Source organism: Physeter macrocephalus, chromosome 6 (genome assembly GCF_002837175.3).
Source record: "Physeter macrocephalus isolate SW-GA chromosome 6, ASM283717v5, whole genome shotgun sequence".
Taxonomy (NCBI): Eukaryota; Metazoa; Chordata; class Mammalia; order Artiodactyla; family Physeteridae; genus Physeter; species Physeter macrocephalus.
In genome coordinates this window covers 72,781,552-72,796,321 of record NC_041219.1, presented here as the reverse complement: position 1 = coordinate 72,796,321, position 14,770 = coordinate 72,781,552, and the positions used below count along the sequence as shown (strand labels likewise).

The 14,770-nt window shown below is 39.9% G+C and overlaps 1 protein-coding gene across 2 annotated transcripts in view; it reads left to right on the top strand.

Annotated features, from left to right (window-relative positions):
• The window catches only part of LMNTD1 (lamin tail domain containing 1), a 468,403-nt gene that overhangs the window by 362,651 nt on the left and 90,982 nt on the right, over positions 1–14,770 (top strand). Inside the window, exons 2-5 of one of the 2 annotated variants that reach the window (XM_028491104.2) lie at positions 9,957–10,042; positions 12,046–12,230; positions 12,612–13,222; positions 13,823–14,148. The exons of the other annotated variant lie outside the window; for it this stretch is intronic. Coding sequence (XP_028346905.2) covers positions 14,053–14,148 — 96 coding nt within the window. The 5' untranslated portion in view covers positions 9,957–10,042; positions 12,046–12,230; positions 12,612–13,222; positions 13,823–14,052. The remainder of the gene's footprint in view (positions 1–9,956; positions 10,043–12,045; positions 12,231–12,611; positions 13,223–13,822; positions 14,149–14,770) is intronic. 2 annotated transcript variants of the gene reach the window in all.

Sequence of the window (14,770 nt, the reverse complement as noted above, 5' to 3'; positions counted from 1 at the left end):
TGCTATTTCCTAGCTGTAATTTCCTTGACTTACAGTTTCTCCTGTCAAAATTTTACTCATTTTTCAAGGGCCAAATCTTTTTTTTTTTTTATAGAAGCTTAGTTGATTTACAATGCTGTGTGAATTACTGCTGTACAGCAGTGACTCAGTTTTACACATAGAGACATTCTTTTTTATATTCTTTTCTACTATGGTTTATCACAGGATATTGAATACAGTTCCTGTGCTATACAGTAGGACCTTGTTGTTTATCCATCCTATATTTAATAGTTTACATCTGCTCATCCCACACTCCCAGTCCTTCCCCCCCCAACCCCCCTCCCCTTTGGCAACCACAAGTCTGTCCTCTATGTCTGTGAGTCTGTTTCTGTTTTGTAGATAGGTTCATTTGTGCCATATTTTAGATTCCACATATAAGTGATATCATATGGTATTTGTCTTTCTGACTTACTTCACTTAGTATGATAATCTCTAGCTGCATCCATGTTGCTGCAAATGGCATTGTTTCATTCTTTTTTTATGGCTGAGTAGTATTCCATTGTCTATATTATATGTACCGCATCTTCTTTCTCCATTCATCGATGGACATTTAGGTTGTTTCCATGTTTTGGCTATTGTGAATTGTGCTGCTATGAACACAGGTGTTCATGTGTCTTTTTGAACTATAGTTTTGTCCAGGTAGATGCCCAAGAGTGGGATTGCTCGATCATAGGATAATTCTATTTTTAATTTTCTGAGGAAGCGCCACACTGTTTTCCATAGTGGCTTCACCAACTTACATTCCCACCAACAGTGCAGGAGGGTTCCCTTTTCTCCACACCCTCTCCAGCATTTATTGTTTGTAGATTTTTTGATGATGGCCATTCTGACCAGTATAAGGTGGTACCTCATTGTAGTTTTGATTTGCATTTCTCTAATAATTAGTGATGTTGAGCATCTTTTCATGCACCTACTGGCCATCCGTATGTCGTTTTTGGAGAAATGTCTATTAAGGTCTTCTTCCCATTTTTCGATTGCGTTGTTTGTTTTTTTGTTGTTGAGTTGTATGAGCTGTTTGTGTATTTTGGAGATTAAGCCCTTGTCTGTTGCATCATTTGCAAATATTTTCTCCCGTTCCATAGTTTGTCTTTTCACTTTTTTTATGGTTTCCTTTGCTGTGCAAAAGCTTGTAAGTTTGATTAGGTCTCAAGGGCCAAATCTTATGTTACCTTTTTAAAGAAAATTTCTCTCCTCCCTTCTCAGACCCCACCATGAATTTTTGAGTTGTTCTTCCACTCCAAAACTTCAGTGCTTCATGTATCCATTTTGAGGCATTTAATACTCTTGCTCATGTTATTGGTGTATATTTCTCCTTTTGCCTAATAGGATGTCAACTTCATGGGACAGAAATTACCTTTATGTCCTCTATAGGACCTGGTATAATAAAATTCCTTTCTTAATCATTCAGCGTACATTTCTTTTTCTTTAGAATTAAAAGACTATACTAAATCAACTCTAAAGAGCCTTCCAACCTAAAAAAAAAAGTCTATGAATCTGGTTCTAGAACTTATTTAATAATGAATGTACAAAGACCTCCTTGTGCCCATATTGACTATGAGTGCAAAGAGTCACATATGCTGATGTCACACTGGTGTTGTGAGAATGTTTTTAAAATCTGATTTTGAAAAGTAGGTGACTTTATTTTTTAAGAACTTTTGCAACATTCCTATTGAAATATACAAAATATGTTCCTGATAGAATTTTGAACATTAAAAGAATTGCACATCTGGTTATATTTTTATGAAATTAAGTGACACTAAACCAGCGCTCCACAAAGTTAAAGGTTGTATAATTAAGAACATCCAAAAGGTAAACAGTGAACTCTGGCAAGACTTAAGAAAGGGAACATCTTATTGTGATATATCGGAAATTTTTATCACTCATCTATCTCTACCATTTCTTCCTGCTCTTTATAGCAGTACAGAACATTTCCACTGTTGCCGATTTCTGCTTGGCAAATTGCTGCCAAGAGTCCAGATGTTTCTCAGTGTGCATTTATAGAAACTTGTGCTGTCCGAATTTCAGAAGAAGGGCTCTAAGACTAGGTTAGATAAAACAAGGAAAAAAACAAAACAAAACTCAGAAAACTAAGCCTGAATTTTTTATTTGTTTCAACTATTTCCCCCCTTTCCTCTTCCCATCTGTGTTCGGTTCTCGATGACTCAGATTAGTGGGGCTAAAAGCCAAATTTGTTGAAAGTCATGACCTCCACCTCCAGGAAAATCCAAGTATATGGGAGTCTCGTCGGATGGTTTGATCAGGTCAGAAGTGTCTTTTACTTTTGGTCCTTCTTAGGAAGCAATCTTTGGAATCTTTTGACTGTTAGTCATTAAAAGCCCCTTAGAAAAAGTGTGAGAGAAAACTCTTCCATGCGGGTCTGAGGCAAACATGATGCTACAAAGAAGAGGAAGTCCTGCAACTCCCTAACCACGTGGGCACCTCAGGATTGAACAAAACTCAGTGATTTTCCTCAAGGCACAGCTTATGCTTTCTGTTGCTTGCCCCTCTGTCCTCTGACTTCCCCTCCTTCTCAGCCTAAACAAGAGAAAAGTCATAATGATATGGTCCAAAAACAATCAGCAAGAAGGTTGCGAGTATTTTTCTTTTCACCTGGATGCATGCTCTTAAGAAAGAAAAATTCAGGATTAACAAGTTGCAACCAGAGTCATGCTGCCCAATTACAAGTCTGATTTCATACTTTTCTGATGAACTGATGAAGAGGCTAAAATATACTAAAATTTCATATGGCCCCCCCTTCCTGCTTTTTCTGGTATTATTAATTAATTAAAATAAATTTCTAGATATAAAAGGAGCATGGTTAAAAATAATCAAACTTTCTGACATTACCTAAAATATGCTTTCTAACATTATGGCATAGGCATTAAGGTGTTGACAGACCGTTCAGAAAAGAATTAACTTGGTTTTCAGCAAGAGTAGAACATGAGGACTGAGGATTAAGTATTGATTTTCTTTTCTTATAAACTTGTACCTTGTGTTTCAAAAGCATTAGCTTTGTTTTGCAGGAGAATTGAATCTTCTCTATGATTTCTCTGTAGTAACGTGGGTAGGATAATGGTGGCTGTTTTGGGCTCAGCCTTGGTGTAAAACACTTCTGCCAGTGCAGAGACTTATGGAGTAAGTGGATGCGGGGTATCTGCACACTGAATAATTGCTGTGTGCAATCTACACTCTCTTAAGTCTAATTGGTAGACTAGAAAGCATTTTTTATAATTATTCCATGTGGAATAGTCTTGCCATAAAGATTTTAAACCTCATAATCCCTGCCTGGAAACTTGTCTGGTATCTAGAACATCAAAGCAATAATTAGACTCTTTATTCTTAATGTAAACAATTTATAAAATGAAAGATGAAGCATAATCAAAAAAGCTTATGTAAAGTATATGTAATTTAAAAATAAGTAAAATGAGGACTTCCCTGGTGGCGCAGTGATTAAGAATCCGCCTGCCAATGCAGGGGACATGGGTTTGAGCCCTAGTCTGGGAAGATCCCACATGCTGCAGAGCAACTAAACCCGTGTGCCACAACTACTGAGCCTGCGCTCTAGAGCCCGCGAGCCACAGCTACTGAGCCCGTGAGCCACAACAACTGAAGCCTGCGCACCTAGAGCCCGTGCTCCGCAACAAGAGAAGCCACCGCAATGAGAAGCCCGTACACCGCAACAAAGAATAGCCCCCGCTCGCCGCAACTAGAGAAAAGCCCGCGCGCAGCAATGAAGATCCAGTGCAGCCAAAAATTATTTAATTAATTTAAAAAAAATAAGTAAAATGAATGAACTTATATCTACCACCCAGCTTGAGAAATAGAACAAATAGAGCATTAACAATGTCTTGAAGTCACCTGTGTGTCCATCCCCAATCCCAGCCCCCAGTAGGCACCATCAAACATTACCCTGAGTTTTGTGTTTATCAGTTCCTTGCTTTTCTTTGCAATTTTACCACTTATGTATGTATCTCAAACATGTGTGTAATTTTGTGAGTTTTTAATTTTATATAAAAGAAATCATACTTTTTTCCTGGTGACTTGTTTTCCTTAACATGTTTATGAGATTCATTCATGTGGATGTGTGTAGCTCCAGTTAATCTATTTCTGACAGTTATATAAATAGAAATGTTATTCTTTCTCCTATTGATCAACATTTGGATTATTTCCAAAATTTTGCTGTTATAAATGATGTTGCTATTAACAGCCTTACATATGTATCTTGGACAGTAATTGCCAGGTTGTAGGGCATAAATGTCTTAGCTTTGCTAGATAATGCCCCAGTTGTTTTTTAATTTTGTTTCCAGCAGCTTATAAGAGTTTCTGTTCTTCCATAGCCTCACCAAGACTTGATATTGTCATACTTTTTAATCACATTTGGTGGGTCTCAAGTGGTATCTCACTGTATTTTTAATTTATATTTCCCTGATTACTAATGGTGTTAAGCATATTTTTAATGTTTAATGACCACTCAGTTCTGATTTTTTGCCCATTTTTCTGTTGGAATGTTTCATTTTTATTTATTGACACGCAGACCTTCCTTTTAAACTGTGGAATGTAGTATACAAACAAAACTACACAAAACATCTGTGTAAAATTTAATAACAAATTTCAAGGAAATATTCATGTAAGTACAACCTATGTCAAGAAATAAACATTTCCAGTATATGTAGGGAGGAGATCAAGATGGTGGATGTGGAGGATGCTGAGCTTACTTCCCCCAATGCACACATCAAATTTACACCTACGTTTGGAGCAATTCTCACTGAAAACAAACTGGAGACTGGAAGAAAGATTCTTCTACAGCCAAGGCTGTAAAGAAAGATTCACACAGAGTTGGGTAAGAAAGGAGGAGAAGCAATCAGGTCAGGGCCTGCACCCCTAGGAGGAGACACAGAAGAGGTGGGGAATTACACAAGATCAGAGGTCCTCCCTGGGAACTGAGGGATTCAAAACACATATTGGGCACCCCAGCCCTGGGATCCAACACCAGGAAAATGAGTCCCCTTTGCTGGTTTAAAAACCAGTGGGACTTACATAAGGGCTGTAAGAAACCAAGGCTCCATTTGTGAAGAGTGGTCACACACTTGCTTATTTCCCGGAGCAAGGTGGGAGAAGCAGATTGAAACTGCCCAGGGCTCTGGCCAGCAACCCGCCCCCAACCCCAGTACATGCCCCAGCCCCTCTAGCTTCAGTGCATGTCCTCACTAGGGTGAAGTCTGCCATGCCAAGGAGAGTGAACATGTGGAGGGAACAGAGACAGCTCGGACCCAGTACTGCATCTGAATGGGGTGAAGGCAGCCATTGCTGGTGTTCTTGGGGGAAGTGGATCTGGAGCAGTCTGGATCTCAGACTGGCATTCCAGGACAATACCAGCACGTAACCTGGCCCACACTGGGTGCCCACTCTTGCCCCACTTCCTTTAGCACTGTTCCCCTCTGGGGTGAAGGTGCCATTGCCAGGAGATGGAGCGTGCACACTTGGAACAAAACCAGCTCAGACAAGAACATCAGGGCTTCTGATCCAGCACCTTGGAACCCAACCCCAGCCCAGAGAGGGTGGTGACAGCCACTGAGGATAGGGGAAACCCCAGATCACACATGGCTCTAGCTCTAGCCTCTCCATCTTCAGCCCCATCTCCCACCAAGGTGAGAGCTGCTAGTACACCCTGGGGAAATATGTGACCCATGCTCACTTTAGATCCAGCTCTCCACCAAAGCCACTGGGGACATGCAGACTGCATAGGGATGCTTCCACACAAAGAAACCCCTTCAAGACCTGGATAGATGACTGTTTAACCTAATAGAGACAAAGAAAGCTAAACAAAATGAGAAGTTGGAGGAATTCATTTCAAATGAAAGAACAAGAAAAACCCCTGAAAAAATAACTAAGAAAACAAAGATAAATAATTTACCAGATAAAGAGTTCAAAGCATTAGTAATAAGAATGCTAACTGAACTTGGGAAAAGAATAGATAAACACAGTGAGAATTTTAACAAGGAACTAGAAAATATTAAAAAGAACCAGTCAGAGCTGAAGAATACAATAACTGAAATGAAAAAGAAGGAATTAACAGCAGACTAAGTGATACAAAGAATGCATAAGTGATCTGGAAGATAGACTAGTGGAAATCACTGAAACAGAAAAGCAAAAAGAAAAAAATAATTTTTAAATGAAGATGGTTTAAGGGACCTCTGGGACAATATCAAGTGTACTAACATTCACATTACAGAGATCTCAGAAGAAGAGAGAGAGAAAAGAGTGGAAAATATATTTGATGAAATTATGGCTGAAAACTTCCCATACCTGAAGAAGGAAACAGATATCCAGGTACAGGAAGCACAGAGAGTCCCAAACAAGATGAACCCCAAGAGACCTGTGCCAACATATCATAAGTAAAATAGCAAAAGTTATTAAAGAGATAATTCTAAAGGCAGCAAGATAAAAACAAAGAGTCACATACAAGGGAACCACCATAATGCTATCAGCTGATTTTTCTGCAGAAACACTGCAGGCCAGAAGGGAGTGGTATGATATATTTAAAGTACTGAAAGAGAAAACCTACAACCTAGGATACATTAGCCAGCAAGGTTATCATTCAGAATTGAAGGAGAGATAAGAAACTTCTCAGACAAGCAAGAACTAAACGAATTCAACAAAACTACACCACCCTACAAGAAGTAAAGTGAAAATGAAAAACCTACAATAAGAAGTAAGAATTTATAGGAAAGGAAAAATCCCACTAGCAAAGCAAATATACAGTAAAGGTTGTGGATCAACCACTTAAATAAACTAGTATGAAGATTAAAAGGCAAAAATTCTAAAATCAACTATAACTACAATAAATAGTTAAGGGATAAGGGATAAATATGACATCAAAAACACAAAACATGGCTGGGGGGAGTAAAAACGTAGATCTTTCAGAATGTGTTTGAACTTAAATGACTATCAATTTAAAATAAGTAGATATAGTTAAAGGCCAACATGTATGAACCCCATGGCAACCACATATCAAAACCCAACAATAGATATGCAAAAACTAGAGAGAAAGGAACACAAACATACCACTGAAGAAAATCATTTCATGTGTTTGTTGGCTTATGACCCAAGATATGATCTATCCTGGAAAATGTTCCATGAGCACTTGAGAAGAAAGTGTATTCTGTGGTTTTTGGATGGAATGTCCTATAAATATCAATTATTTCCATCTTGTTTAATGTGTCATTTAAAGCTTGTGTTTCCTTATTTATTTTCATTTTGGATGATCTGGATGCTCAACATCACTAATCATTAGAGAAATGCAAATAAAAACTACAATGAGGTACCCCCTCACACCAGTCAGAATGGTCATCATCAAAAAATCTACAACAATAAATGCTGGAGAGGGTGTGGAGAAAAGGGAACCCTCTTGCACTGTTGGTGGGAATGTAAATTAAATGGTTCTGATGAACCTAGGGGCAGGACAGCAATTAAAGACACAGATGTAGAAAATGGACTTGAGGACACAGGGAGGGGGAAGGGTAAGCTGGGACAAAGTGAGAGAGTAGCATTGACATATATACACTACCAAATGTAAAACAGATAGCTAGTGGGAAGCAGCTGCATAGTACAGGGAGATCAGCTCCATGCTTTGTGACCACCTAGAGGGGTGGGATAGGGAGGGTGGGAGGGAGACACAAGAGGGAGGGTATATGGAGATGTATGTATACATATAGCTGATTCACTTTGTTATACAACACAAACTAACACAACATTGTAAAGCAATTATACTCCAATAAAATGTTAAAAAAAAAGAAAACCATTAAGCAATAAGGGAAGAAACTAAAAGAAGAAGAAAAGAACAAATAAAAGCTACAAAAACAACAGAAAACAAGTAGTAAAATGGAAATAAGTACTTACCTATCAATATTCATTTTAAATGTCAATGAAATAAATGCTCCAACCAAGAGACATAAGGTGGCTGACTGGATTAAAGAAAAAACAAGACCCATCTGTATGCTGCTTACAAGAGACTTACTTCAGAGCTAAAGACACACACAGACTGAAAGTGAGGGGATGGAAAAAGATATTTCCTGCAAACAGATACAACAAGTTTTGCTGTGGTAGCAAAACTCACATCAGACAAAGTAGACTTTAAAATCAAGTCTATCACAAAAGACAAAGAAGGGCATTAAATAATGAGAAAGGAATCAGTACAAGATGACAATATAACATGCTTAACATATATATACCTAATATAGGAGCACCTAAATATTAACAGACATAAAAGGAGAAATTGCCAAAAATACATACATATAGACAAATAATTACCGTATAGTTTAAGGGCAATAATAGAAGCAGAAACAAGGTGAAAGTCTCGTAGAGGAGAGAGTGATTAACTCAGAATTCAGAGTCTTAGGGGAAGGTATCACAGAAGAAGGAAGTGTCCAAACTGGTTTTTAAATGATGAGTAGAAAATTTCCAACCAGAGGAAACAGGCTGGGCAAAAGGCTGGAGGTTACAATGAGTTCAGTAATTCATTATTGCTGGAGCTTTAAGCACAAAGGGGAAGCATGAAGAGAGATGAGGCTCCAGAGAAAGTCCAAGGTCAGATCACAAAGGGTACCCTATGGCTTATCAAGGAGTTTGAACTTTATTCTACAAGCAGTAGGAGGCCCTTTAAGTATGGGGACATGATCAAATCTATGTTTCAGGAATATTACCTTCAAGCTGTTGTGGAATTTAGGTTGCTAGCTGTACAGTGGGTACTAGGGTTGGCTTGATTGATAGTAACCCAAAATAACACTACTTTAAAAAACTATGTCCAGAGATCCAGTTCAAGGCTAATATGGCATCAAAGTCCCCATGGTGTCAAAGACTCAGCCTCTTTTTATATTGTTGCTCTCATGTGTGGCCCCAATCTAATGTCTAAGATGGTAGTATCCACAATACAGGCAGCAAACTTAAGTAGGGACACAGTAAAAGAGGGCAAACTGTGCCCACCAACTGCCTTCTTAAGAAGATTCCCAGAAACTGCCACATGACTCTTCTACTTACCTCCCATTGGCCAGAGCTTAGTCACATGGTCACACCCAGCTTCAAGGTAAGCAGGGAAGTGTAGCAGAAAAAAACAGAAATGCAGGCAACTGGCAGTTTTTGCCACTGAGAAATAAGACACTGGAAGCAAGGGGTGGGGGTGGCAATAAAGAGACTACTGCAGTATTGCAGTGAGAAATAATAAGGACTGTGTTTGTGAAGATGAAGAGTGAAGGCAAGATCTGAGAGCTGTTTGGGAAGCAGATAGTTTAAGAGTTGGTGATCTAGTGAATGGGGTGATGGCTCTTGGTTTCTGGCTTGAGTGACTGAGTAGCTAGAAGTATCACCATGGGGAATTTTCACCATCATAAAACAGATAGAAGGAAAAAAAACAAAATGAGAAACAAAAAGCAAAATAGTTTGGATTTGACTTAAAAGCAAAAGGGGAGGGCTTCCCTGGTGGCGCGGTGGTTGCGCGTCCGCCTGCCGATGCGGGGGAACCGGGTTCGCGCCCCGGTCTGGGAGGATTCCCGCATGCCGCGGAGCGGCTGGGCCTGTGAGCCGTGGCCGCTGGGCCTGCGCGTCCGGAGCCTGTGCTCCGCAACGGGAGAGGCCACAGCAGTGAGAGGCCCGCGTACCGCAAAAAAAAAAAAAAGCAAAAGGGGAGATACAAGTATCCAAATAACATAGGATGCTGGGCATTTCCTTCTATTCAAGACAGTGGGATAGGAAAACTTCCAGACCTAACTGACACAAGTACTGAGGGCAAGTGAGTTCATCCTCTGGACCTTAATTTTCTCATCTGTAAAATAAGAAAGTTTCACTAGATAATGTCTAAGTTCTCATCAGCTGTAAAACTATTTGATTCACTAATCAAACCAATCACTTGTGCTAACCCTCAGGATGAAGTACACAACCTTTCATCACTCCAGTCCATGCATTCCTTGACAATGGAGAAAAGTAATTGAGGCAATATCTTAAAGTTCAGGTAAACACAATTTCCTGTGTAATTGTTTCACATCTCTTTTCAACCTGGCTGTTGGAAACCTAGTTTAGTGGAGTCTGGTGGTATTAAACTTTGGCAAATTTACAAAATCTCTCATTAAGGTGGAGGTGGTTTTGCAAATTTCATTTCAAGATCACTTTAAAAGGTTTTACTTGGGGGAAAATGATTACTTTTCCTATTATGTATATAAGTCTACATGTGGTAGCCGAAAACATCTCCCTTGAGTTAAGAAGTATTTTCCCTTTTGGTTGGTCAAGTACACATTGTTCCACCTACTACAAAGGATTAAAATGACTTGTTTCATCACAGAGCAAAGTAATGGCCACAGCATGTTATTTTTGGCAGAAAGAACACTTTGTAATTGCTAATTTCCTATATCCAAATTCAGCTGAAGATTGCAGCCTGAGTCTACGGTACTTTGCAAGTCTTAACAAGCAGAACCCAAGGATGCTACCAGGCTTTGTAAAATGCCAGTGAATCTAGACTAGCAGGGAGTTTGCTAAGGATGAGCCCTTAGAAAGGAATGTTCAAACCCAAGACCCCAAATGCCTTATGGAGATTTGAAAGAGTCAGGACACAACTAGTAGACTCAGATGTTTGCTTTGGCCGGTGTCTCTCTTCTCATCTTCATTGTGTTCTGTGCCTACAGGCAGCTGTCCTCAAGGTCAGACTCTTTTTTCAAAAATCAGCAACTTAAATGAGAACCAGTAGTGTTTTCAGCAGGTATAATCCATTTTACTTGGAAAATGTTTCAACTACTATTTCTTTTGATACAAAAAAGTTTGGAAATCTGATATAAATATAATATTTTTGAACTCCTCTCTTAGCACCAAATTTACATTCCTCGGCCAAAGAAAAATATCCTTTACTGAATAAGTATTAGATCTCAGTCTACAGTGAAAAAACACATTTTCTAAGTGGCCAAAAGAAAACAAATGCTAATAAAACTATGATGATGTAATCAACTTTGAAGCCACAGTTTTATATCCCTCTGGTTCCCAAATAATCTTCAACACTGTCAGTTGTATTTTTTAATTAATTATTCTCTACACTTGAAAAACAGACCTTAAAATGCAAATGTCTTTACTCATGATCAAAACATTACATTTAGGCCCATTTTCAGGATATGGGACCTGAAGTTCGGGGTTACAGCTGATACCACCGAAATACTGCACACCTGATTAGGTTTATAAAATACCTTGAATTATGTAAAATCTGTGAATTCTCAAAATCCCAAACACTGTGTAGGACTTTTGCCAACCAAAAACTTGAGATGTGTGCAAGAGCCACTGTGCTATTTGGCAAAAAGAACAGACTCGTGTAACCACTGAGCAATACTTAGAAAAGGGGAAAGACCTAATGATGAGACAGCAGAAGACTCTAAGATTGCCAACAAAAAGAAAGCTGCATTTAAAAGAAAATACCAAGAGTCCTACTTAAATTACGGGTTCATTGCAACAGGTGATTCACATTCTCCAAGCCCACTTTGTATAATATGTGGTGACCCGCTATCCAATGAAGCCATGAAACATTTAAAACTGCTTCGCCACATGGAGACCAAGCACCCTGCATTAAAAGACAAGCCTTTGGAGTTTTTCAAAAGAAAAAGAAACATGAACACGAAGAACAGAAGGAATTATTGAAGGCCACCACTTCCTCAAATGTGTCTGCACTGAGAGCATCATTCTTAGTGGCTAACCGCATTGCTAAAGCTGAGAAGCCCTTAGTATTGGTGAAGAGTTGATCCTGCCTGCTGCTAAGGACATTTGTCGTGAACTTTTAGGGGAGGCTGCAGTTCAAAAGGTGGCACGTGTTCCTCTCTCCGCTAGCACCATAACTAGACAAATTGAGGAAATAGCAGAGGATACTGAGGCACAATTGTTAGAGAGGATTAATGAGTCACCGAGGTACTCAATCCAGGTTGACGAGTCTACCGATATTGACAACAAGGCAACAATGCTTGTTTTGTGCGATATATTTTTCAGGAGGACGTGCATGAGGATATGTTATGTGCACTTCTGTTGCCAACCAACACCACAGTCGTTGAATGATTACGTAACAGGAAAACTGAATTGGTCATTTTGTGTCGGTATATGCACAGCTGGAGTGGCTGCCATGACTGGATGGCTTTCTGGTTTCACTACTCAGGTCAAAGAGGTCGCTTCTGAATGTGAGTCTACACACTGTGTCATCCGTAGGGAAATGCTGGCTAGCCAAAAAATGTCACCTGAACTTAACAGTGTTTTGCAGGATGTGATTAAAATTATCAACCACATTAAAAGTACATGCCCTTAACTCATGTCTGTTCCCGCAGCTCTGTGAGGAGATGGACGCAGAGCACACACGTCTTCTCTGATACACAGAAGTGAGATGGCTTTCTAGAGGTAGATTACTGGCCACAGCTTTTGAGTTACAAGAGCTGCTCCAGAGATTTCTTTTAGAAAAACAGTCACCACTGACAGCACATTTCAGTGACACAGAATGGGTCATAAAACTTGCTTAGTTGTGTGAAATATTCAACCTGCTCAACGAACTCAATATGTCATTTCAGGTGAGAATAACAACTGTGTTCAAGTCGGCAGATAAAGTGGCTGCATTCAAAGGCAAACTGGAATTATGGGGGCAACGAGTAAATATTGGGATTTTTGACATGTTTCAAACATTAGCAGAGATTTTGAAAGAGACTGAGCCAGGGCCTTCTTTCTCTCAGCTGGGGCATGATCACCTGTCTCAGCTTTCAAAAGAGTTTGAGCATTACTTCTTAACCACAAAAGACACCCAAACTGGGAAGGAATGGATCCGTGACCCATTTGTGAATAATCGACTTTGTCCTTGCTAGAAGAGGATCAACTGCTTGAGATCGCAAATGACGGTGGCCTTAAAGATATGTCTGAGACAACTTCAAATCTCCATACGTTCTGGATTAAAGTCACGGTGGAATAACCTGAGATTGCCACAAAAGCACTGAAAAGCCTGCTTCCGTTTCCAACATCCTATCTTTGTGAAGCAGGGTTTTCTGCAGTGATGGCGACCAGAACGAGATTACGGGGTAGACTGAACATAAACAGCACACTTCGGATGTCCCTGTCTCCCATCACCCCCAGATGGGACCATCTAGTTGCAAGAAAACAAGCCTAGGGCTCCCACTGATTCTGCATGACGGTGAGTTGTATAATTATTTCATTATATATTACAGTGTAATAAGAGTAGAAGTAAAGTGCACGATAAATGTAATGCGCTTAAATCATCCTGACACCATCCCCCTCAACCCCCCGCCGTCCGTGGAAAAATTGTCTTCCATGAAACCGGTCCCTGGTGCCAAAAAGGTTGGGGACCGCTGCTCAAGGCCAAGCTTGTCCCTTCCTAGCAAGGTGACCTTGGGTAAACCAGTTAGCCTCTCTCACACAATTAATTTCTGATTGTTTCAATTGTTCTTTAAGTGAGAAAAATCATGAATATGTTGCATATGTTAGACAGATAGTCTATCTTTCCAATCTATATCTATCTATCTATCAACATCTATCTATCAATCAGTAAACTAGCAGCTTAATTCCTGTAGTTACTGAAGCCTAAATCCCAGGAGCCATCTTGTCTCCTCACCTGTCACAGCTCACTTCTAATCTACCACTGAATTTTGCCAGCATTTCCTTCAGAATGTACCCAGAATCTGACCTTGTCTCATCGCCTTCATTGCACATTGTTGAGCCCAGCACCACGAGCTCTCCTTCGATGATGGCATTCTTTCTCTTTCTTTTCTTTTAGCTCCTTCAAGCTATTTTCAATACAGAAGCCAACGTGGGCTTTTTAAAGCAGAAGTCAGATTGTTACCGAGTCTAAGCTTATACTGCTCGTCACATGACAGGCCAATAATCGAGAGACGAGTTGTTGGGACAAGGAATAGTGACTTTATTTGGAAAGCCAGCAAACTGAGAAGATGGCGGGCTCGTGCCCCAAAGAACCATCTTGCCTGAGTTAGAATTCAGGCTCCTTTTATGCTAAAAGGGGAGGGAGTAAAGTCAAACACTCCCTGGTTCCCATCTGCTTCCCGAAGGATGTGTTCATTTCTTCCTTCCTGCAGTCATTCACAGGTGGGCCTGGTGAGGATGTTTCCTGTGAGCTAAACAAAGGTATTTTAGCTTAATGCTCATTACCTGGGAAGTAGGGTTCCCAGAGATGGACCATCAGGTATAATTCAAACTTATAGGCAACATCCCTTTAGTGATTAACTTGTAATAGAATACAAATGTTCTTCCCTATTGCAAGATCCTGTCAGTCCTTGGCTCAGGGACCCATCCGACCCTGAGGATGTGGACTCTCCATCAGTCTCACTCCTCTCCCAACACTCTCTAACCCCTCCCCCCGCCTCTGGTCCCTCTCTGCCCCAGCCTCACCAGCCTCTTGCCAGACAGCCCTTGCCTCAGGTCTCTGTATTGTTGCTTCCTCTGCCAGCAGAGGCTGGTTTACTAACCCAAGTGTGAGTTAATAAGGACAAAATATTAACATTGAATCACTGGGAATGAAAAAGGTACAGTAAATCTAGAGCACATTTAAGAGTGAGATATTATAAAACTCAGTGACAGGGGTTTCCCTGGTGGCAAAACAAACTCAGTGACAAATTGGAGCAAGGGGATTAAAAAGGGTAAAAATAAATCTATGTTCCTATATTAACTAAAGATATTTAAAAATATTTTGTTATAGTATTAAATAACA